This window comes from Pelobates fuscus, chromosome 2, assembly GCF_036172605.1.
Source record: "Pelobates fuscus isolate aPelFus1 chromosome 2, aPelFus1.pri, whole genome shotgun sequence".
NCBI classification, from domain to species: domain Eukaryota; kingdom Metazoa; phylum Chordata; class Amphibia; order Anura; family Pelobatidae; genus Pelobates; species Pelobates fuscus.
The window spans coordinates 266927466-266952329 of record NC_086318.1 but is presented as its reverse complement, the minus strand read 5'-3'; the positions used below and the strand labels follow the sequence as shown (position 1 = coordinate 266952329).

Sequence of the window (24864 nt, the reverse complement as noted above, 5' to 3'; positions counted from 1 at the left end):
TCCTACCCCCCCACACACGCAGCACTCCTACCCCCCCACACACACACCACTCCTACCCCCCCACCACACACACACACACCACTCCTACCCCACACACACACACACACACACACACACACACAACACTCCTACCCCCCCCCACACACACACACACAACACTCCTACCCCCCCCCACACACACACACACACAACACTCCTACCCCCCCCACACACACACACAACACTCCTACCCCCCACACACACACACAACACTCCTACCCCCCACACACACACACAACACTCCTACCCCCCACACACACACACACAGCACTCCTACCCCCCCACACACACAGCACTCCTACCCCCCACACACACACAGCACTCCTACCCCCCACACACACACAGCACTCCTACCCCCCACACACACACAGCACTCCTACCCCCCCACACACAGCACTCCTACCCCCCCACACACAGCACTCCTACCCCCCCACACACAGCACTCCTACCCCCCCACACACAGCACTCCTACCCCCACACACATAGCACCCCTACCCTCCCCCCACACACAGCACTCCTACCCTCCCCCCCACACACAGCACTCCTACCCCCCCCACACACAGCACTCCTACCCCCCCACACACAGCACTCCTACCCCCCCCCACACAGCACTCCTACCCCCCCCCCCACACAGCACTCCTAACCCCCCCACACAGCACTCCTACCCCCCCCCCACACAGCACTCCTACCACCCCACAGACAGCACTCCTACCCCCCCACACACAGCACTCCTACCCCCCCACACACAGCACCCCTACCCCCCCACACAGCACCCCTACCCCCCACACACACAGCACTCCTACCCCCCCACACACAGCACTCCTACCCCCACACACACAGCACTCCTACCCCCCACACACACAGCACTCCTACCCCCCACACACACAGCACTCCTACCCCCCACACACACAGCACTCCTACCCCCCCCCCCACACACACAGCACTCCTACCCCCCACACACACAGCACCCTTACCCCCACACCACACCCCTCACACAAACACAGCACCGCACACACACACACACACACACACAGCACCCCTTAACCTTATACACAAACACACACACTGCACCCCTCAATGCAGTATGTGTGTGTGTGTCGGTGTGTGTGTATTCAGCAGACTGTGTGTGTGTCGGTGTGTGTGTATTCAGCAGACTGTGTGTGTGTCGGTGTGTGTGTATTCAGCAGACTGTGTGTGTGTCGGTGTGTGTGTATTCAGCAGACTGTGTGTGTGTCGGTGTGTGTGTATTCAGCAGACTGTGTGTGTGTCGGTGTGTGTGTATTCAGCAGACTGTGTGTGTGTGTATATTCAGCAGACTGTGTGTGTGTGTATATTCAGCAGACTGTGTGTGTGTATATTCAGCAGACTGTGTGTGTGTGTATATTCAGCAGACTGTGTGTGTGTGTATTCAGCAGACTGTGTGTGTGTATTCAGCAGACTGTGTGTATTCAGCAGACTATGTGTATTCAGCAGACTGTGTGTGTGTGTGTATTCAGCAGACTATGTGTATTCAGCAGACTGTGTGTGTGTGTGTATTCAGCAGACTATGTGTATTCAGCAGACTGTGTGTGTGTGTGTATTCAGCAGACTATGTGTGTGTGTGTGTGTATTCAGCAGAATGTGTGTGTGTGTATTCAGCAGAATGTGTGTGTGTGTGTGTGTGTATTTAGCAGACTGTGTGTGTGTGTGTATTCAGCAGACTGTGTGTGTATTCAGCAGACTGTGTGTGTGTATATTCGGCAGACTGTGTGTGTGTGTGTATTCAGCAGACTGTGTGTGTGTATTCAGCAGACTGTGTGTGTGTGTGTATTCAGAAGACTGTGTGTGTGTGTATATTCAGCAGACTGTGTGTGTGTGTGTATTCAGCAGACTGTGTGTGTGTGTATTCAGCAGACTGTGTGTGTGTGTGTATTCAGCAGACTGTGTGTGTGTGTGTATTCAGCAGACTGTGTGTGTGTGTATATTCAGCAGACTGTGTGTGTGTATTCAGTAGACTGTGTGTGTGTGTGTGTATTCAGAAGACTGCTGAATACACACAGTCTTCTGAATACACACACACACAGTCTTCTGAATACACACACACACAAACTACAGGGAGTGCAGAATTATTAGGCAAATGAGTATTTTGACCACATCATCCTCTTTATGCATGTTGTCTTACTCCAAGCTGTATAGGCTCGAAAGCCTACTACCAATTAAGCATATTAGGTGATGTGCATCTCTGTAATGAGAAGGGGTGTGGTCTAATGACATCAACACCCTATATCAGGTGTGCATAATTATTAGGCAACTTCCTTTCCTTTGGCAAAATGGGTCAAAAGAAGGACTTGACAGGCTCAGAAAAGTCAAAAATAGTGAGATATCTTGCAGAGGGATGCAGCACTCTTAAAATTGCAAAGCTTCTGAAGCGTGATCATCGAACAATCAAGCGTTATATTCAAAATAGTCAACAGGGTCGCAAGAAGCGTGTGGAGAAACCAAGGCGCAAAATAACTGCCTATGAACTGAGAAAAGTCAAGCGTGCAGCTGCCAAGATGCCACTTGCCACCAGTTTGGCCATATTTCAGAGCTGCAACATCACTGGAGTGCCCAAAAGCACAAGGTGTGCAATACTCAGAGACATGGCCAAGGTAAGAAAGGCTGAAAGACGACCACCACTGAACAAGACACACAAGCTGAAACGTCAAGACTGGGCCAAGAAATATCTCAAGACTGATTTTTCTAAGGTTTTATGGACTGATGAAATGAGAGTGAGTCTTGATGGGCCAGATGGATGGGCCCGTGGCTGGATTGGTAAAGGGCAGAGAGCTCCAGTCCGACTCAGACGCCAGCAAGGTGGAGGTGGAGTACTGGTTTGGGCTGGTATCATCAAAGATGAGCTTGTGGGGCCTTTTCGGGTTGAGGATGGAGTCAAGCTCAACTCCCAGTCCTACTGCCAGTTTCTGGAAGACACCTTCTTCAAGCAGTGGTACAGGAAGAAGTCTGCATCCTTCAAGAAAAACATGATTTTCATGCAGGACAATGCTCCATCACACGCGTCCAAGTACTCCACAGCGTGGCTGGCAAGAAAGGGTATAAAAGAAGAAAATCTAATGACATGGCCTCCTTGTTCACCTGATCTGAACCCCATTGATAACCTGTGGTCCATCATCAAATGTGAGATTTACAAGGAGGGAAAACAGTACACCTCTCTGAACAGTGTCTGGGAGGCTGTGGTTGCTGCTGCACGCAATGTTGATGGTGAACAGATCAAAACACTGACAGAATCCATGGATGGCAGGCTTTTGAGTGTCCTTGCAAAGAAAGGTGGCTATATTGGTCACTGATTTGTTTTTGTTTTGTTTTTGAATGTCAGAAATGTATATTTGTGAATGTTGAGATGTTATATTGGTTTCACTGGTAAAAATAAATAATTGAAATGGGTATATATTTGGTTTTTGTTAAGTTGCCTAATAATTATGCACAGTAATAGTCACCTGCACACACAGATATCCCCCTAAAATAGCTAAAACTAAAAACAAACTAAAAACTACTTCCAAAAATATTCAGCTTTGATATTAATGAGTTTTTGGGGTTCATTGAGAACATGGTTGTTGTTCAATAATAAAATTAATCCTCAAATATACAACTTGCCTAATAATTCTGCACTCCCTGTATGTGTGTGTGTATATTCAGCAGACTGTGTGTGTGTATTCAGCAGACTGTGTGTGTGTGTATTCAGCAGACTATGTGTGTGTGTGTATATTCAGCAAACTATGTGTGTGTGTGTATATTCAGCAAACTATGTGTGTGTGTGTATATTCAGCAAACTGTGTGTGTGTGTGTATATTCAGCAAACTATGTGTGTGTGTGTATATTCAGCAGACTGTGTGTGTGTGTATATTCAGCAGACTGTGTGTGTGTGTATATTCAGCAGACTGTGTGTGTGTGTATATTCAGCAGACTGTGTGTGTGTGTATATTCAGCAGACTGTGTGTGTGTATATTCAGCAGACTGTGTGTGTGTATATTCAGCAGACTGTGTGTGTGTATTCAGCAGACTGTGTGTGTGTATATTCGGCAGACTGTGTGTGTGTATATTCGGCAGACTGTGTGTGTGTGTATTCGGCAGACTGTGTGTGTGTATTCAGCAGACTGTGTGTGTGTGTATTCAGCAGACTATGTGTGTGTGTGTGTATATTCAGCAAACTATGTGTGTGTGTATATTCAGCAGACTGTGTGTGTGTGTATATTCAGCAGACTGTGTGTGTGTGTATATTCAGCAGACTGTGTGTGTGTGTATATTCAGCAGACTGTGTGTGTGTGTATATTCAGCAGACTGCGTGTGTGTATATTCAGCAGACTGCGTGTGTGTATATTCAGCAGACTGCGTGTGTGTATATTCAGCAGACTGCGTGTGTGTATATTCAGCAGACTGCGTGTGTGTATATTCGGCAGTCTGCGTGTGTGTATATTCGGCAGTCTGCGTGTGTGTGTACTCGGCAGTCTGCGTGTGTGTGTACTCGGCAGTCTGCGTGTGTGTGTACTCGGCAGTCTGCGTGTGTGTGTACTCGGCAGTCTGCGTGTGTGTGTACTCGGCAGTCTGCGTGTGTGTGTACTCGGCAGTCTGCGTGTGTGTGTACTCGGCAGTCTGCGTGTGTGTGTACTCGGCAGTCTGCGTGTGTGTGTACTCGGCAGTCTGCGTGTGTGTGTACTCGGCAGTCTGCGTGTGTGTGTACTCGGCAGTCTGCGTGTGTGTGTACTCGGCAGTCTGCGTGTGTGTGTACTCGGCAGTCTGCGTGTGTGTGTACTCGGCAGTCTGCGTGTGTGTGTACTCGGCAGTCTGCGTGTGTGTGTACTCGGCAGTCTGCGTGTGTGTGTACTCGGCAGTCTGCGTGTGTGTGTACTCGGCAGTCTGCGTGTGTGTGTACTCGGCAGTCTGCGTGTGTGTGTACTCGGCAGTCTGCGTGTGTGTGTACTCGGCAGTCTGCGTGTGTGTGTACTCGGCAGTCTGCGTGTGTGTGTACTCGGCAGTCTGCGTGTGTGTGTACTCGGCAGTCTGCGTGTGTGTGTACTCGGCAGTCTGCGTGTGTGTGTACTCGGCAGTCTGCGTGTGTGTGTACTCGGCAGTCTGCGTGTGTGTGTACTCGGCAGTCTGCGTGTGTGTGTACTCGGCAGTCTGCGTGTGTGTGTACTCGGCAGTCTGCGTGTGTGTGTACTCGGCAGTATGCGTGTGTGTGTACTCGGCAGTATGCGTGTGTGTGTACTCGGCAGTATGCGTGTGTGTGTACTCGGCAGTATGCGTGTGTGTGTACTCGGCAGTATGCGTGTGTGTGTACTCGGCAGTATGCGTGTGTGTGTACTCGGCAGTATGCGTGTGTGTGTACTCGGCAGTATGCGTGTGTGTGTACTCGGCAGTATGCGTGTGTGTGTACTCGGCAGTATGCGTGTGTGTACTCGGCAGTATGCGTGTGTGTGTACTCGGCAGTATGCGTGTGTGTGTACTCGGCAGTATGCGTGTGTGTGTACTCGGCAGTATGCGTGTGTGTGTACTCGGCAGTATGCGTGTGTGTGTACTCGGCAGTATGCGTGTGTGTGTACTCGGCAGTATGCGTGTGTGTGTACTCGGCAGTATGCGTGTGTGTGTACTCGGCAGTATGCGTGTGTGTGTACTCGGCAGTATGCGTGTGTGTGTACTCGGCAGTATGTGTGTGTGTGTACTCGGCAGTATGCGTGTGTGTGTACTCGGCAGTATGCGTGTGTGTGTACTCGGCAGTATGCGTGTGTGTGTACTCGGCAGTATGCGTGTGTGTGTACTCGGCAGTATGCGTGTGTGTGTACTCGGCAGTATGCGTGTGTGTGTACTCGGCAGTATGCGTATGTGTGTACTCGGCATTATGCGTGTGTGTGTACTCGGCAGTATGCGTTTGTGTGTACTCGGCAGTATGCGTTTGTGTGTACTCGGCAGTATGCGTGTGTGTGTGTGTACTCGGCAGTCTGCGTGTGTACTCAGCAGTGTATCTATTCTGCAGACTGTGTGTGTGTATTCAGCAGTGTGAGTATTCAGCGCACTGTGTGTGTATGTATTAAGCAGTCGGTGTGTGAATGTGTTCAGCAGTCTGTGTGTATGTATTGCATTTGTTAGAGATACTAATAAATATAAGCTTTATTTTATCTATTTATATCATTATTTAAAATTTGTATCATTGAACTCTCTGTTGTGTTCTTCTTTTAAAACAAAAGTTGTTAATTAGTTCGGACAACTGTACGAGTTGTTTTTTCTAAACTTAAACCTCAGTATTCAGTTTTCATTGCCATGTTGGCACTTTGAGGAAAAAAAAGTTGGCATGCATTGCGTTTTGGGCACTCGGGCTCAAAAAGGTTCGACATAGCATACAACACCTTTTCAGATACCTACAAAAAAAAGCTTTCTAGAACTCCCAGAAAACACAATAGCAGCCACCACCAAACTCTCAACCTTTGAACGAGCCTGCATCCATAGTCCAGTCCGCAAAGGTCAAATCACAGATAACTACACACTCCTAATTATTAATCAGCCCTTAGGGGCACTTACCTATGTGTTGGCCTAGAAGAGGGAACTGGGAGACCAGAAGAGTCCCAAACTGACCCCATTATGGGTAGAAGTCGCACCCCTCACACACACACAAACACAAACACAGAACTCCTCACACACACACAGCACCCCCTCATGCACATAAAAACAGCACCCATAACAGAGATAGAGCATCCTTCACAGAGATAAAGCACCCCTCAAAAATACACACAAACACTGCTCCCCTCCTCTTTCTCTCTCACACACACTGCTCTCCCTCACTCTCACACACTGCTCTCCCTCACTCTCACACACTGCTCTCCCTCTCTCTCACACACTGCTCTCCCTCTCTCTCACACACTGCTCTCCCTCTCTCTCACACACTGCTCTCCCTCTCTCTCACACACTGCTCTCCCTCTCTCTCACACACTGCTCTCCCTCTCTCTCACACACTGCTCTCCCTCTCTCTCACACACTGCTCTCCCTCTCTCTCACACACTGCTCTCCCTCTCTCTCACACACTGCTCTCCCTCTCTCTCACACACTGCTCTCCCTCTCTCTCACACACTGCTCTCCCTCTCTCTCACACACTGCTCTCCCTCTCTCTCACACACTGCTCTCCCTCTCTCTCACACACTGCTCTCCCTCTCTCTCACACACAGCACCTCTCTCTCACACACAGCACCCCTCTCTCTCACACACAGCACCCCTCTCTCTCACACACAGCACCCCTCTCTCACACACACAGCACCCCTCTCTCACACACACAGCACCCCTCTCTCACACACACAGCACCCCTCTCTCACACACACAGTACCCCTCTCTCTCTCACACACACAGTACCCCTCTCTCTCTCACACACACAGTACCCCTCTCTCTCTCACACACACAGCACCCCTCTCTCTCTCACACACACAGTACCCCTCTCTCTCTCACACACACAGCACCCCTCTCTCTCACACACACACAGCACCCCTCTCTCTCACACACACACAGCACCCCTCTCTCTCTCTCTCACACACACAGCACCCCTCTCTCTCTCTCACACACACAGCACCCCTCTCTCTCTCTCTTACACACAGCACCCCTCTCTCTCTCTCTTACACACAGCACCCCTCTCTCTCTCTCTCTTACACACAGCACCCCTCTCTCTCTCTCTTACACACAGCACCCCTCTCTCTCTCTCTTACACACAGCACCCCTCTCTCTCTCTCTCTTACACACAGCACCCCTCTCTCTCTCTCTCTTACACACAGCACCCCTCTCTCTCTCTCTCTTACACACAGCACCCCTCTCTCTCTCTCTCTTACACACAGCACCCCTCTCTCTCTCTCTCTTACACACAGCACCCCTCTCTCTCTCTCTCTTACACACAGCACCCCTCTCTCTCTCTCTCTTACACACAGCACCCCTCTCTCTCTCTCTCTTACACACAGCACCCCTCTCTCTCTCTCTCTTACACACAGCACCCCTCTCTCTCTCTCTCTTACACACAGCACCCCTCTCTCTCTCTCTCTCTTACACACAGCACCCCTCTCTCTCTCTCTCTTACACACAGCAACCCTCTCTCTCTCTCTCTTACACACAGCACCCTCTCTCTCTCTCACACACAGCACCCCTCTCTCCCTCTCTCTCTTACACACAGCACCCCTCTCCCTCTCTCTCTTACACACAGCACCCCTCTCTCTCTCTTACACACAGCACCCCTCCCTCTCTCTTACACACAGCACCCCTCCCTCTCTCTTACACACAGCACCCCTCCCTCTCTCTTACACACAGCACCCCTCCCTCTCTCTTACACACAGCACCCCTCCCTCTCTCTTACACACAGCACCCCTCCCTCTCTCTTACACACAGCACCCCTCCCTCTCTCTTACACACAGCACCCCTCCCTCTCTCTTACACACAGCACCCCTCCCTCTCTCTTACACACAGCACCCCTCCCTCTCTTACACACAGCACCCCTCCCTCTCTCACACACACACACACACTTTTTTTTTTTTAAATCTGGCAAACCTAGCCATGGTACATGGCATGCTACTAGAGTTGTGCACCTTATGGCATAACCCTATAAATGGTGTTGCTCTAAATATCGGGGCTCACATGACATATAGGGAAAACATTATGCCATCTGGTATATACTGTTCAGGTGTATTGTTTATATACAGAATTTTACAGTCGAATGGTTTGCACGGAAAACTCTTGTTGAATGTCTTTATTACTACTCTATATAAAAAAAAGAAAAATCGATAAAATAAAGATGGTCAAAAAAAATACTGTTTATATATATATATATATATATATATATATATATATATATATATATATATTCATTGCAACATAACTATTTTCTTTAGTCATATATGTGTTTTTTATTATTTTACTGCAGGGTCTTGCATCTGACCATTAATAAACTTTAGATTGAAACGTACCTTCTCCTCCAGAAGCATCTTCTGGGTTACTTTCGCTATCTGCTTCATAACCTTCTTCTTCTGCATATATTTTTAAGGTGCAACTGCGTACCTCATCAGGCCCTTCTGAGAGCTCTTCAGTCTGTAAAATTATGTTATTGCTAAATTTGTGTTCCTACAGAAAATAAACAAAATGAGAAGTCTACCAAAGTAACAGGAAAATAAAATCATTAACTATGAAGCATCAAAACATGTATGGAATATGTTCCCAGTTGTACTCCAATAGTAAATAGCATACAATCTTTATATTTTAAATAGACAAGTTCTAATCGAAAAAATAGTTCATATACATTTCAGATACTACTTTTAGTTAAAGGACCAATATAGGCACCCAGACCACTTCAGCTTAATTCAGCCTCTAGTGGCTGCCTCATTGACAGCCGCTAGAGGCGCTTCCACGCTTCTCACTGTGATTTTCACAGTAAGAAGACGCTGCCGTCCATAGGAAAGCATTGAGAATGCTTTCCTATAAGACTGGCTGAATGCGCGCACGGCTCTTGCCGCGCATGCGCATTCAGCCGATGACGGCAGAAGAAGGAGGAGATTTCCCAGCGCTGAGGGAGCCCAGCACTGGAAAAAGGTAAGAATTTAACCCCTTCCTCACCCTAGAGCCTGGCGGGAGGGGGGCCCTGAGGGTGGGGGCACCCTCAGGGCACTATAGTGCCAGGAAAACAAGTATGTTTTCCTGGCACTATTGTGGTCCTTTAAAATATCCCATAATTGAACTTTTAATATAGATGCTGGTTTGGATAGGTGTTTTTTTTTTCGGTTCCTAAATAACTAGTCATACCTAAAATTTGCTCACCATAAAAACTGCATGGAAACAAAATGTTTGATTCACAGTTTACACACTGGGTAAAGTTTCAGTGAATGATTTAATGCAAGGGTATATTTATGTGGAGTGTCAGTGTGTGATTGAATGCATAATAATGAAATATAGATCAATGTGTGTGAAAATATGCTGTAACGCAGGTTAGCCGCCTATAGCCAGTACAACACAGTATTCCATTCCTGGATCGAAAATTGAGTGACCTGTCTTTCCCCAATCCAACACCACAATAATGATGCTGCAGTCAAGAATGACAACACTGCAGCTCTACTTCATTATATAACCAAAATAATTTTTTATATATCTTTAATAGTCATACAATTAAAACTTAAGTTTTACTTTTAGTATATTGCGTCAGACTACAACGATTCTAAATGTATTCTCTTTCCCGTAACACCACTAGATACTCAATAATACTTTAATTATTTTATTTATATAACATATACATATAACATACAATTCAGTTTATTTGAATTACGGTAGATTGTGACTATATAATAAACACATATCAATAAGACATATATATATATATATATATACACATACATACATATATACACATATATACACACACAGAAACATTTATCCATCAACATATATGGCATTGAGAGTGTCACATAGTGGATCGGCAGGTTCCAATGGCTATTATCCTTTAATCTATCTAAACAATATCAATTTCCTGTACAGTGGACTCCAGTAAAGTTAATTTCTTGATCAGATCCTTCATCTCTACATTGTCTTGTTCATTAATATTTTAATATTCTTTAATTGCCAGCTCCTTTCGTATTTAAAATAGTAATTGATTATCTTTTTTCCATACTGGAACGATTTTAGTTTTCCAATTTCTGGCTATGAGTATTCGTAAAATCTACAAAACAATGTATAATTACATTTTTTTTATTTATTTTTTAATCTTTTTTAAATTTGGCCATCTTAAATGTTCTAAAGCTACCTCCGGCACAAACCTATGTCAATGTTCTATGATTTTATATATAAGAACAAATATATTTTTCCATTGCACCATTATTTCAGTACAGCTCCCCAGGTATGTATATATGAACCTCTACTCTTTTCACACCTCCAACAGAAATCATTTGTCAAAGTAAACATTCTAGCTACCCTTGAGGGTAGCTAGAATGTTTACTGTGACTTGTTAATAAGTTTTTATTAAGTCTCCTGCAAATTTATACAATGAATAGCTTTCCTTGTCTCTATTAATGGGAAACTCCAGTGCCAGGAAAACAACCAGTTTTCCTGGCACTGCAGGTCCTCTCTCCCTCCCACCCCCCAATCCCCGGTTGCTAAAGGGGTGAAAACCCCTTCAGTAAGTTACCAGAGGCAGTGAAGATGTCCCACATTGCTGCTTCTTCCTCCGCCGCCACTCCTCCCTGTGATTGCGTTGGCTGGTGGGCGAGACTGATCCCGCCCACCGGCCAGGGAGAACTAATGCGCATGCGCGGAAAATGCTTTACTATGGGGAAATTAGCGACGCTGGAGGTCCTCACACAGCGTGAGGACGTCCAGCGACGCTCTAGCACAAGTTTCCACGGAAGTGCCCTCTAGTGGCTGTCTAGTAGACAGCCACTAGAGGTGGAGTTAACCCTGCAAGGTAATTATTGCAGTTTATAAAAAACTGCAATAATTACACTTGCAAGGTTAAGAGTAGTGGGAGTTGGCACACAGACCACTCCAATGGGCAGAAGTGGTCTGGGTGCCTGGAGTGTCCCTTTAATGATTTATACAATTCTATATTTGTAATTAAAATTTTTAATACATTTTCCCATTTTGCCAAAGCATTAAAGGATCACTAGTGTGTCAGGAAAACAAAGTGGTTTTCCTGACACTATAGTGCCCTGAGGGTGCCCCCACCCTCAGGGTCCACCTCCCGCGTCGCTGTAGGGGTTAAAACCCCTTCAGCAGCTTACCTTATTCCAGTCCTCTCCTCCCCTGCCAACGTCAGTGGAGCCGAATGCCATGCGCATTCAAACTGTCAATAGGAATGCATCTGCAGGGTTAAAACCTGAGGGACCTATCCTGGCTATGCGCCTACAGCAGCACATCCCCTCGTTGGTCCACTCTGACCAGGTCGGGTCCGTGGCGGGCCGTGAGGCGCGCGATAACACCATGCGCGTCATCGCTCTCATGCATAGACAGGGAGGAGACACTGGAGGCCTTCTTCTGCTGTCCACGGACGCAGAGAAGGCCTTCGATAGCGTGGGATGGGATTACCTATTCCAGACCCTTGCTCATGTTGGTCTCGGGCCCCACATGCAAAAGTGTGTGGAGGCCATGTACGATAGGCCCACTGCCCATGTGATAGTTAACAGGGGCACTGACAGAAGAATTCTCCATCTGTAATGGCAACCGCCAGGGTTGCCCCCTATCCCCGCTGCTCTTTGTCCTTGCCCTCGAACCCTTCCTGACAGCCGTCAGACACCACTGTGACATCACTGGCATACAGACAGGGGACACACACCATAAGGTTGGCCGCCTATGCTGACGACCTCCTCTTTTTCATCTCCCACCCGGAGATATCCCTTCCGAACATCTTCCAAGCCTTTAAAACCTTCTGAGCCATCTCCAATTTAAAAATGAATGTTTCCAAACCATACATCCTGAACACTGACCTGCCCAACAGCCGAACCACCTCCCTGCACCTGAGCTTCCCATTCCAGTGGGCGGAGCATAAAATATGCTACCTGGGAACATGGCTGACCAGACAGAGTGAAGGCCTTTACAGAGAAAACTTCACCCCATGTTGGCGACGTTCCGGCGAGAGTTGGCGGAATGGTCCTACCCACACATATCGTGGCTGGGGAGGATTCAAGTCATTAAAATTAACTAACTCTCACGCTTGCTTTACCTGTTCCAAACACTCCCCATTACGATACCTACGACGATACATATGGAACGTAAAAAGGCAAAGGATCAAGTTCATGGCCCTCACACTGCCCAAGGAGAGGGGAGGTCTGGCTATCCCGGACTTTCACATCTACTACTACATAGCAGGACATCTCCAAAGAGTAATGGAATGGACCAAGACCAACATCCACAAATTGTGGAAGGTGGTGGAGGAGGCGGGGATGGGGGAGACCTGTCTCGTTCCTGCCGTGGTGCTCTGGTAAGGGGGATCGGAAAAGGCTGCTCCACGTTCGCACAACATACACTGTGAATCTGGCACAGAGCGTCCCGGACACACAGGTTGACACAGTACCCATCACCTCTATTGCCTCTGACACACAACCATGACCTCCCCCCCCCCCCAAGCCTTGACCCAAGCGCCTTTAGGGACATACTCCGCACACCCAACCCCAGACTACACCATATCCACACATAAACTGACTGTAAAAGGCTGACCGACCTGCTAGGCGGCGAGCCCCCTACATTCCTACAGACCTTCAAATACAAACAGCTGACGAATTTCATTGACACCCTATCTAAGAGACGAGCCCACACCAGGTATCCGACCGCCTTTGCGGAGTGCTGCATGCACCCTGACCCACACCCCCAGGGGATCTCTTTCCTGTACTCATTGCTACAGAGGGAAACATCGACAGAGCTACCTGCCTTTATGGGTAAATGGGAGGCTGCCTAAGGGAGGACCTTCACCGACAACGAATGGGAAAATAGATGCTACCTCACACATCACTGTTCTGTCTTCAGCAGGACACAGGAGACAGCTATTTAATTGCTGAGCTACTGGTACCGCACTCCGAATATCCTACACGCAATAGACCCGTCCCACTCCGACTTCTGCTGGAGATGCGGTAAAGAAAGGGGCATTACACTACACATCTGGTGGGAATGTGGGAGAATTAAACCGTTTTGGGTGGGCATACATAACATCCTAGATACATCCTCACATGCACCACCACCACTAGAGCCAGCGGCAATGCTCCTACACCACACGACCACCCCTAGGTCCCGATACAAGAAATCCATGTCAATTAGAATCTTGAACGTAGCCAAACAGGTCATACCCCAATTCTGGAAACAAGAACGGACCCCCTCACTTCGGACATGGTTCATCAAAATGGAAGACCTCAGGGCAATAGAAGAACTACACATTGGGGCGATTAACGCCACTGAAACAAACATGGGCATCTGGTCCCAATGGATCGTCTCCACCGCAACACCAGACTTTACCACTCGACTGGACGCAGATGCCCCACCTGACAGACCAGACACCCACGACTAATCCTGCAACCTTTTTTTCCCTCCCCTATACCCCATAAGAGGATTCCAGGTACACACACTGAATGAAACTCGGAACCGGTGAACCTTACGGGCATGTGCCAACACAATGGCAGACCACACAAACACCAGGAGGTAATATATACCAGTTGCCAATGTTAGAGGGGACCTGCGAGTCCACCTTGTAAAAGCTCACTGTACCGAGATGAGACACTTGAACCTACGTTACACATGTACACGTTCAACATACCGAGCTAAAGTATGTTTCCACTGAGTGGAAAGGGAGCTACGGGTCCACCTTGGCACTTTTGAAAATACTAGGAGGTACTACGAGTCCGACATGGGAAGAAAGTATGTGCTATACAGTGACCAGCGCGTCACCACTATATGATTGACTGAACATCACTCTTTTAATATGACTGTTTCTGTTTTACTCTAAAAGGACCTGCGTGTCCTAACTGAAATTTACTTAAAGTTATTTTGCAAACCGAACAATGAAAATCTCAATAAAAATATATTTACAAAAAAAAAAACCTGAGGGACCTGGCACCCAAACCACTTAATTGAGCTGAAGTGGTCTGGGTGACTATAGTGTCCCTTTAACGTGATCCTCATTTTTAAATTCATTTTGATTATGCTCAATGCTTTTGAAAGAACTTTATAAACTTTATTTTGGTTAAAAATACTGTGTAAAGGGGGCGTGGCCTAAAGCATGGCGCGGGCGTACCATGTGAGTGAAGTTCTGTCCTATACTAGCCTGAAAAGCGTCTAACACAGCATAATTGACCAGCACATCCTCACGAACAGACCCCCAGAGATGGCTCAACACAAGGGGGAAAGAAATCCTGAGAAAAGTGACAAAACTGGGTTCTTTACAGCCCGCAACCAACCACCCAAGCCCCAGGGCACACCAGACACAGAGCAAGATGGCAATGACACACTACCGCTGCAGGGAGAAAGACCTCCCTGCCCCATACAATTCCATACAGCTATACACCGACCTTTCTGCACAAATCTTGCAGAAACGGAGGGAATATAAAGAGGTAACATATGCTTTCCGGATTCACAACGTGCCTTACCGCTGGGGCCACCCGGTTCGCCTATTTATCCACAGAAACGTGGCAATGCATGTCATCACAACCGCAGAAGACCCTGAGAAGATGGGGCATCCAAACCCAAACGCGGAGCGCCAACCAACAGCAACAGGCCAAGCTCCAACAAGACTGGAAGAAAGCACATAGCCCTACAGCCCAGGATTGAGAGGGGATAGATCCCGGGACTAATTGCCACAGCTGAAATGGCGTAAATTTGCCATACGCCCTGCCACAGCACTTATTGAACTTTATACCCAATTTTGTTACTTAGAAGCCAAGTTGATGCACCACCACAGGGAAAGCAGCCCGGTCTCAGGTACAGGTGACTACATCACAATAAGACCTCTAACACTACCTTTAGGCGTACTAGCAGTAGTATACCCACGGGAAACTGGCACACACACGCTTAACACCACCTAACCCATGGGAAGGGTACGATGAGCTATTCCACAATGCCACCTTGATTTGACCACCAATCAGGAGCACAATCCTTCCTGGCACCACTGTACTTGCAACAGAAATGGGGAAACCAACATCAACACGAGAGTATTACCCCAGGGGGCATAGCACTAGCTTAACCCCTTAAGGACACATGACATGTGTGACATGTCATGATTCCCTTTTATTCCAGAAGTTTGGTCCTTAAGGGGTTAAGGTGTCCGCTATTGCATAACATAGGTGAGCGGCCACACAGCGTACAACAGCTCCAAATGGCCCACTAGGGCACACCACAGCTCAGCAAGGGCAAATACCCTTACACACTGGCATAGACCGGAGCCACAAGCTGTAGCCCATCATGCGGGCAGAGCGGCCTCAGGGTAAAAGCTCACTAGAAGCCAGCACACACGCCATCCACTAGATCCATCAAAGTGGCATGCATGCACCATCACTCACACTCGACAGCCGCAACTGCCGAAACCTTAGAGTAACGAGACTGTGTGTTGGTGAAAACAGAAAAATGTATTATATTGTACTGGAAAATAAGTATCACTACCTAATGTACAAATGAAATGGTTTGTCTGGTTACCCCTGCAATTGTAAAAACCTAATTGTATAACGCCCCTCTGCGCCAATTACAAAGATGGCTCCTTGAGAGGCTTACAGGAACCATGTCAGCTCAAGATGAGGCGAACTAGGCTCAGCCTTGAGGCACCGCAGTGTCACACAACACTATGCTAAGGAGCCGCACACAACGGTAAATCACGGGGTGAGCGCACACGACCCGTCCACAAACTCTCTCCCACACAAGCACACACCGCTGACACAGGCTAAAGCCACATTGCCAATGTACCATGCTACCCCACCAGAAGAGTGGACGGCACCGTCTAGTATAGTAAAGAGGCCAATACAAAGACCGGGGGTCTCCTGTAAACCTGTATGGTATGCTAAAAGGAAGAAATAAGAAAAAAAAAAGAAAAAAAATTGTGTTGAATGTTAATGCTATGCACTGTTATGTTTACGAAATGTCATAACACTGAGCACCACATGACTACCGTGAGATACCAAACTTGAGATAGACCTCCTTGACGCAGGAAACAAACTAAGACTGCGACGGTAGATCAGCAGTGCAATTGGTCATAGCAAATGTGAAAGGCCAATGTATTAATGTTTTATACTTATTCTCAAGTAACCAAGTTCCCAAATGGTACCGAAGTTCGGACCCACTGCCCACGAATGGGCTATTGTAGTAACCACTGCATTCATCGTACACTCACAGTACGATCCACCCAAGACCCCTTCTTCCACCCTCCTCCCCCCTCCCCCGAGAGAGACACATATAACCTATCAAAAAGGCAGGGAGACCCTAATATGGAGACCAATTAAATCAGCGCACATATACAATCACCTGAGGGATGCTTTAGCCACTGCCAAATGCCAAATTCAGACACATGAGACTTCACTGGATTATGGAGCAGACAGGATAACTTAGCGGAAGCACTTGGCAGCACACACTACCCATGTATCACAAAAATCTAGGCTAGCAGTCTTACTTTACCCACCAAAGTATGAAAATACAGAGCTATAATGTCAGGGGTTTAAACACCCCATACAAAAGACACTGTCTTTTCAGGGACTTCAAGAGGGATCAACCCGACGTGATATGTCTCCAAGAGACACATTTTAAAACGCCACCCACCATAAAACCGTCCCAGTTCCCGCACCAGTATCACGCCACATCAGGGAGAAAAACCAGAGGGGCGTCAGCGTCAATAATGATCAGCAACACTGTCTCCTACCAACACCATACCTCCAAAGCTGATCCCGAATATAGATACCTCATAGTAGTCTGCATGATCAATAACACTAAATATACACTAGCTATTGTGTATGCCCCGAACACAAACCAGAGAAACTTCATACACAAAATCCCAACCCTCCTCCGACCAGTCCAAGAGGGGATACGGATTCTATGCGGGGATTTCCACCACATTTTAGATCCTGGATGGGACACCACCACACAGGCTCCTAAAACAACATAGGCCAGGCAACAGAAAACATGCACAACCTACCTTAAATTGCTGGAGGACAACAGGCTATACGATGTGTAGAGAGTCTTACACCCACAAGAAAGGGACTATAGGGGGGCGGGGCCGGACCGCCGAGCGAGCTGGTCGCATGCAAGACCAGCTCCCGCAGCCTCAAACAGAAATAAGCGAAATAACTACGTTTTCAGGCACAAAACCAGCCGGCAACGGTGGCCCTCACCGGGCGTAGAGCCCTGGATCCAGGGTGAGGCTGGCCCGACAGGTTTCAGTCCCCTGGAGGAGGAATCCTACCTGACTGTACCGAGGCCTACTCCGGAGGCGAGCGGGGCGGACGGCCGCTGCCCTGCCGCATACTGTTTCGGGGCTCATAGTCAGACCCGCAAGGGTACCGGATAATACACACCGCAGAGACAGACCACCCACCTGCAAGTACCCTTGCATCCTAGAAGGACTCCCACCTTCACTGGAACAGAACCCTCAGAAGCCTTCCACGGGGTCCCGGTACTCCCTCACTCTTCAAGGCAGGGAAACAAATCGCCCCCACAGGGACACCAACAGCACGTGACGAAACAAAGAATAGACCCTCAGCAACCGGCAAAACAGCGGGCGCCCTGATGCAATACATCAGCAACTGCAGGGGACACATATCATTCCTCTGAAGAGGGACTTTTCTAAACGGAACAGTCTTACCTTTCACCATCTTTCCCTCAGGGACTCTGTACCACTACCGCATGAGATCTGCTGCCTGGAGATAAACTCCATCAATATGTTTGCCCAAAGACCACACTGTAAATTTGAGCTCACAGCCTGTTGACCCATCCAACCTGTTCCGAGATAGCTGCCATCTCTTGTAAGCATAAAAGCACGGTTAATTACTGTTCAACCAATTTGACATAAGCAGGAATTTAACGAGCATACCTATAGTATCTGGTTAAAACGACTTACCTAGAGACAGACACAATGATTGACGCGTGACCTAAATGTTTATTAACTGTAAGATATGACTGGTCAGCCCATTAATGCTTAGAATACATGTTTACTACACTTGAGCGCAGTTAAACGAGACAATACCTAGGGCCCGAGGTTAAAGCGACGACACTCAATTCACTAACTTACCCCACGTTACTGTTACTAACCAACAGAAAAATCATTATTGCTAACCCAGCATGTATCCAGTGTGATTCCGCTATTGTTACTATATAAAATATGTGCATACCTTCTGAATGCTATATAACAGTTCACATTCTTGTATGTTCACATTGCCTATGTATGCTGTTGTAGCATTACTGTCATAAGATTGTTACCCTTGCACAACAAAAATAAAGAATTATAAAAAGAAAGGGACTATACATACTTCTCCCCCACCCACAACACATACACCAGAATAGACAGATTCCACGAGGAAGGCCAACACCTAGACCAGGTTCTTGACTGCTCCATAGGCCAGACTCATGGTCGGATCACGCTCCCTTAACACTAGCCCTCAAAGACAACTATGATTATAAGCACAAAAGCCCATGGAGACTCAATGAGTCACTACTAAATGAAATTTGGAAGGCCATCAATTAACTTTTCACACTAAACACCAGAGACACCTCCATAAGCACCACATGGCAGGCACATAAATGTGTAATTACGGGACTCCAAATAAGGTGAGCATCCCACACAAAAAGAGCGAATCGATCTCAATGGATGGCACAAACAACTGACGGACCTCACGAACATAAATAAAACACACCCAACGGTGGCAACGCAAAAAGACAGACATTACTGACAAAATCAAAATGCACACGTGACAACGAACATTAGCAGCTAGATTGAGACGTGTGGAGGCAAATACTAAAATACCATATGTACAAAGGAAAAAACACTATTTTAACAAACAAGTGTAAAATTAGTGGAAGTGTGTAGCGCTAAAGATAGATTACTTACTCCCAAACTGTGGGGATATGGAAATTGTGCAAATAACTGCAGATAACTTTTTTATGTAGGTCGTCCAACAACACAAACTTCCCCATTAAAGTTACCCATGCGCATATGCACAATCCGTTACTGGTAAAATAAAATACTGACCTGCTCCGTACATCCAAACGTATGTGTAAGATAGCTCACTAGCCACCTATAGGGGACAAACTGCTTCCGGCACCCGCGTGACACTGCACCCAACTTGGGGAATTACTTGTACATAGCCTTTCCCCCCCCGGTTACACTTTTGAGTCTGCCCGCGTTCTCCTCCCCCCCCCTCCCTCCCTCCTACCACCGTCACTAAAATTAGAATGGACCCATACACCCATTAAACCCGCACACTGCAGCAAGGGAAGACAAAAACTAAAGTTGAATGTGGAACTAGCAGGCCTATTCCACATTACCAGCTTAACCTAAAATCAATAATGGAGCTCAATGATACTCCTGCATGACAAGTGCAGCAGCGCACATTAACCCCTTAAGGACACAGCTTCAGAAGCTTGTCTTACGCTTAATGACACAAGCAATTTTTGCCTTTTTATTGCTGTATGCGTTCAACTGCAATTTGCATCTCTCTCGTTTATTACACATAATATATTACACATAATATATACTGTTTTTTAAAGGACAGAAAGGGCTTTAATTTGATGTAACATATATACACACATATATATATATATATATATATATATATATATATATATATATATATATATTATTGTCCAATGCTTGCACTCCTGTACAGTAATCTGTATAGCCCGGTGCTTGTCGGCACAAATAATAAATATGAAGGTATGAAAAGCACTCCAAGGACTTCATGTAAGGTGAAAAAATAAACGTAGCTTTATTCAGCAACTGCCAAAAGTGATCAACGTTTCAGTCCTATGTCAGGACTTCCGTCGGTATGGATAGAGATAAGGGATAAGGGATAAGGATAATGATAAGGATAGAGATAATAGATAAAAGATAAGGACAAGGATAGCGATAAGGATAGAGATAAGAGATAAGGGTAAGGATACGAGATACGAGATAAGGATAGAGGTAAGAAATAAGGAAAGAGATAAGGGATAAGGACAATGATAAGGATAGAGATAAGAGATAGGGTAAGGATAGAGATAAGAGATAATGATAGAGATAAGAGATACGGATAGAGATAAGAGATACGGATAAGGATATAGACGAGAGATAAGGGTAGAGATGCGAGATAAGGATAGAGATAAGAAACAAGGATAGCGATAAGAGATAAGGATAATGATATAGATAAGAGATAAGGACAAGGATATAGATAAGAGATAAGAGATAATGATAGAGATAAGGATAGATATTAGAGATAAGAGATGAGGATAGAGATAAGAGATGAGGATACGGATATAGATAAGATATAAGGATACTGGTAGAGATAAGAGATAAGGATGATGATAGAGATGTGAGATACAGATAAGGATAGAGATAAGGGATACGGATAAGGATAGAGATAAGAATATGGATTGAGATAAGAGATAAGGACAGAGATAAGGGTAGAGATAACGATAGAGATAAGGGTAGCGATACGGATAGAGATACGGATAGAGATACGGATAGAGATACGGATACCGGTTAGGTTTACGGCAGAGATAAGCATGGAAAGAGTACATTATCTGGATCTTCAGATTGAGGTGGGAGATACAAGCCTTCAGTATTCACTTTACATTAAGCGCACAGACAGAAACACTACATTACATTATCAGAGTGCACATCCCAAGGCACTCAAAAACTCGTTACCAAAAGCACAGTTTTTGAGAGTCATCAGAAACAATTCAGATGTTCAAACTATGGGGAGTCAAATTTTAGAAATGAAGACTAGATTTTTACAAAGAGGCTATGATAGCCGAATTCTTGAAAAAGCGCTTCAAGAAGCACAGAGTGCACGCGCCGAAGAGAAAAAGAAAAAAGAGCCTTCACAACTAGTTTTCCCCATGTTGTATCAACCTGTATCACCACAAGTAGCAGCCTCGGTCAAGAAAAACTGGAAGATACTAGCAAGCGATGAAACACTCCCAAGAGAATTTAAGCAGGCACAGTTAGTCTGTTTCAAGAGAAACAAGAACTTAAAGGACCTTTTAGTGCACACGGACCCAGTAGCAAGTTACCAAAGGATATCTAAAGATCAGATAAGGGGGTCGGTTAGGTGTCTAGGATGCGTCACGTGCAGTCATATGATCCCGGCAAAGAAATTCAACAACCCACATAACAACAAGATCTATTCCATCAGGTTTACAATAACATGTAAAACTACACACGTAATATACAAATTGAATTGCCCATGTGGACTTTGCTACATAGGGAAAACGGAAACTGCCATATGTGAGCGCATCAGAGGACACAGGTCCAGTATACGGTTAGCCTATAGGGACGGTCAATCGGACAAACCAGTGGCAAAACATTTTTAGGAATTTGGACATCCTCTGGCCACCCTGAAATTTGTGGCGATTGACCACATCCCATTATCAAGAAGGGGTGGTGACCGGGGAAAGATACTTTTAAACAAAGAGGCGTTTTGGATACACAAACTTGATACTGTTTCTCCCAAGGGACTTAATGAATCATTGTCATTTCACTCGTTTCTGTGAATACATAACGGACTTTTTTACCCTAGCTTGCTCAAGAAAATATATATAATTTTTATGCACTATGCATCAGTATATTTATTCTGTTATTTTTACCCTTTGATATACAAATGGTGGCGCATAATAGAGGTCTATAGTGATGTAGATATACAATGGGAATTGCTACATCAATAACATAATGGAAAACTGGAGATATATTTCACATATATATCTAGTACATACGTATATATTTTTTGGTACATATATATTCCTCTATAATAATTTCTTTATAGCCATCCATTTGTAATATTATTTAACAAGTTTCTTTGTGTTTGTGTATATATATGTATATAACAAGTTATGAATTGGTTTTGCACTATTAGCACTCTATTTGATTTCACAATTGTCACTTTTTGCACTTGTCACTTTATATCCAGCACTTTATATACATATGACTTTATTGAGTACTTCCAATCACATGGCACTTTTAATCACTTCTAACCACAGTAACAGCAACTTTAGATAGTTGCCTTGAACACCATGTAGTTTGGGGACATTGGGATCCCTGATGTAAATGACAGAATTTATTCTATTAATATGCACTTTATTAATCATTTATTATATACAGCACTTGTAATTCTCGATCACTCAATTCAACACTGTATCCGGGTGAAGTTTCCGCATCGCTATGATGACGGAACTGTGTTGTGCCGCGTCTCCATAGCAACGGCGGCAACGTAACGTGATTACGTCACGCAAAGGGGCGGGCACACTATCGCACATGCGCACACAGTCGGATTGGACGCCGGCAACTGCACGATCAGCACCTGGGGTGAGTTACACACATTTATTGGATTTATTACAATTATTGTACTCCTATATATGCAACATGTTTTTTAACCCCTTAAGGCCCAAACTTCTGGAATAAAAGGGAATCATGACATGTCACACGTGTCATGTGTCCTTAAGGGGTTAATGTTTATGTATCCTGATGAAAGTCCACATGATGGACTGAAACGTCGATTTTTTATGGAACTTCAATAAAAGTTAAATTTTAACAAGAAAATTCCGTGAGTGCAGCCACACTATTTGTATTTTGGATATTTTGGCCCTGGTAATGCACCCGTTTTTTGCAGCAATTGACAGCTTGTGTGCAAGGTACAGTATATATTTATATATATATATATATATATATATATATATATATATACACACACATATATATATATATATATACACATATATATATATATACATACACACACACTTACCGTATATACACGAGTATAAGCCGAGTTTTTCAGCACATTTTTTGTGCTGAAAAACCCCAACTCGGCTTATACTCGAGTCAATTGTCTGTATTATGGCAATTTGCATTGCCATAATACAGACAGGGGCTGTGGGGGCTGCAGAGAGATGTTACTTACCTTTCCTGCAGCTCCTGTCAGCTCTCTCCTCCTCCGCCGGTCCGTTCAGCTCTTCTGTCAGCTCACAGTGTAAATCTCGCGAGAGCCGCGGCTCTCGCGAGATTTACACTGGGAGCTGACCGAGGTGCTGAACGGACCGGCGGAGGAGGAGAGAGCTGACAGGAGCTGCAGGAAAGGTAAGTAACATCTCTCTGCAGCCCCCACAGCCCCCTCCTACACAGTGCCCATCCACTGGACCACCAGGGAAGGAGAGCCCCCCTCCCTGGCCAGCTAGCAAGCAGGGAGGGGGGACGAAAAAAATTTATATATATTAATAATAATAAAAAAAATAAAAATAAAAAATAAAATAAAAATAATAATAAAATAAAAAATAATAATAAAATAAAATAATAATAATAATAAAAAAATGTAATGAAGCAAAAAAATATTAAAATAATTAAAAAATGAAAATGCCCACCCCCCACCAAGGCTCTGCATCACACTCTGCATTACACACACACACACACACACACACACACTGCATTCATACACACACACACTGCATTCATACACACACACACTGCATTCATGCACACACACTATTCATGCACACACACACTGCATTCATACACACACACACTGCATTCATACACACACACACTGCATTCATACACACACACACTGCATTCATACACACACACACTGCATTCATACACACACACACTGCATTCATACACACACACACACTGCACTCATACACACACACACTGCACTCATACACACACACACTGCACGCATACACACACACTGCACGCATACACACACACTGCACTCATACACACACACTGCACTCATACACACAGCATTCTCATACACACACACTGCACTCATACACACAGCATTCTCATACACACACAGCATTCTCACACACACACAGCATTCATACACACACTGCACTCATACACACACACACTGCATTCATACACACTGCATTCATACACACTCTGCACTCATACACACACACTGCACTCATACACACACACTGCACTCATACACACACACTGCACTCATACACACACACTGCACTCATACACACCATTCTCATACACACAGCATTCTCATACACACACACTGCATTCATATACACACACACTGCATTCATATACACACTGCATTCTCATACACACACTGCATTAATTATATACACACACTAAATAAATATTCAATTAATATAATTTTTTAAGGATCTAATTTTATTTAGAAA

General features: G+C 45.5%; 1 protein-coding gene across 4 annotated transcripts in view; it reads right to left on the bottom strand.

The window, feature by feature from the left end:
* LYST (lysosomal trafficking regulator) overlaps nucleotides 1–24864 on the bottom strand; it is a 710683-nt gene that overhangs the window by 558300 nt on the left and 127519 nt on the right. For all 4 annotated transcript variants that reach the window (XM_063443375.1, XM_063443377.1, XM_063443378.1 and 1 more), the window contains exon 7: nucleotides 9003–9156. In XM_063443375.1, the coding sequence (XP_063299445.1) occupies nucleotides 9003–9156 (154 nt within the window). The remainder of the gene's footprint in view (nucleotides 1–9002; nucleotides 9157–24864) is intronic.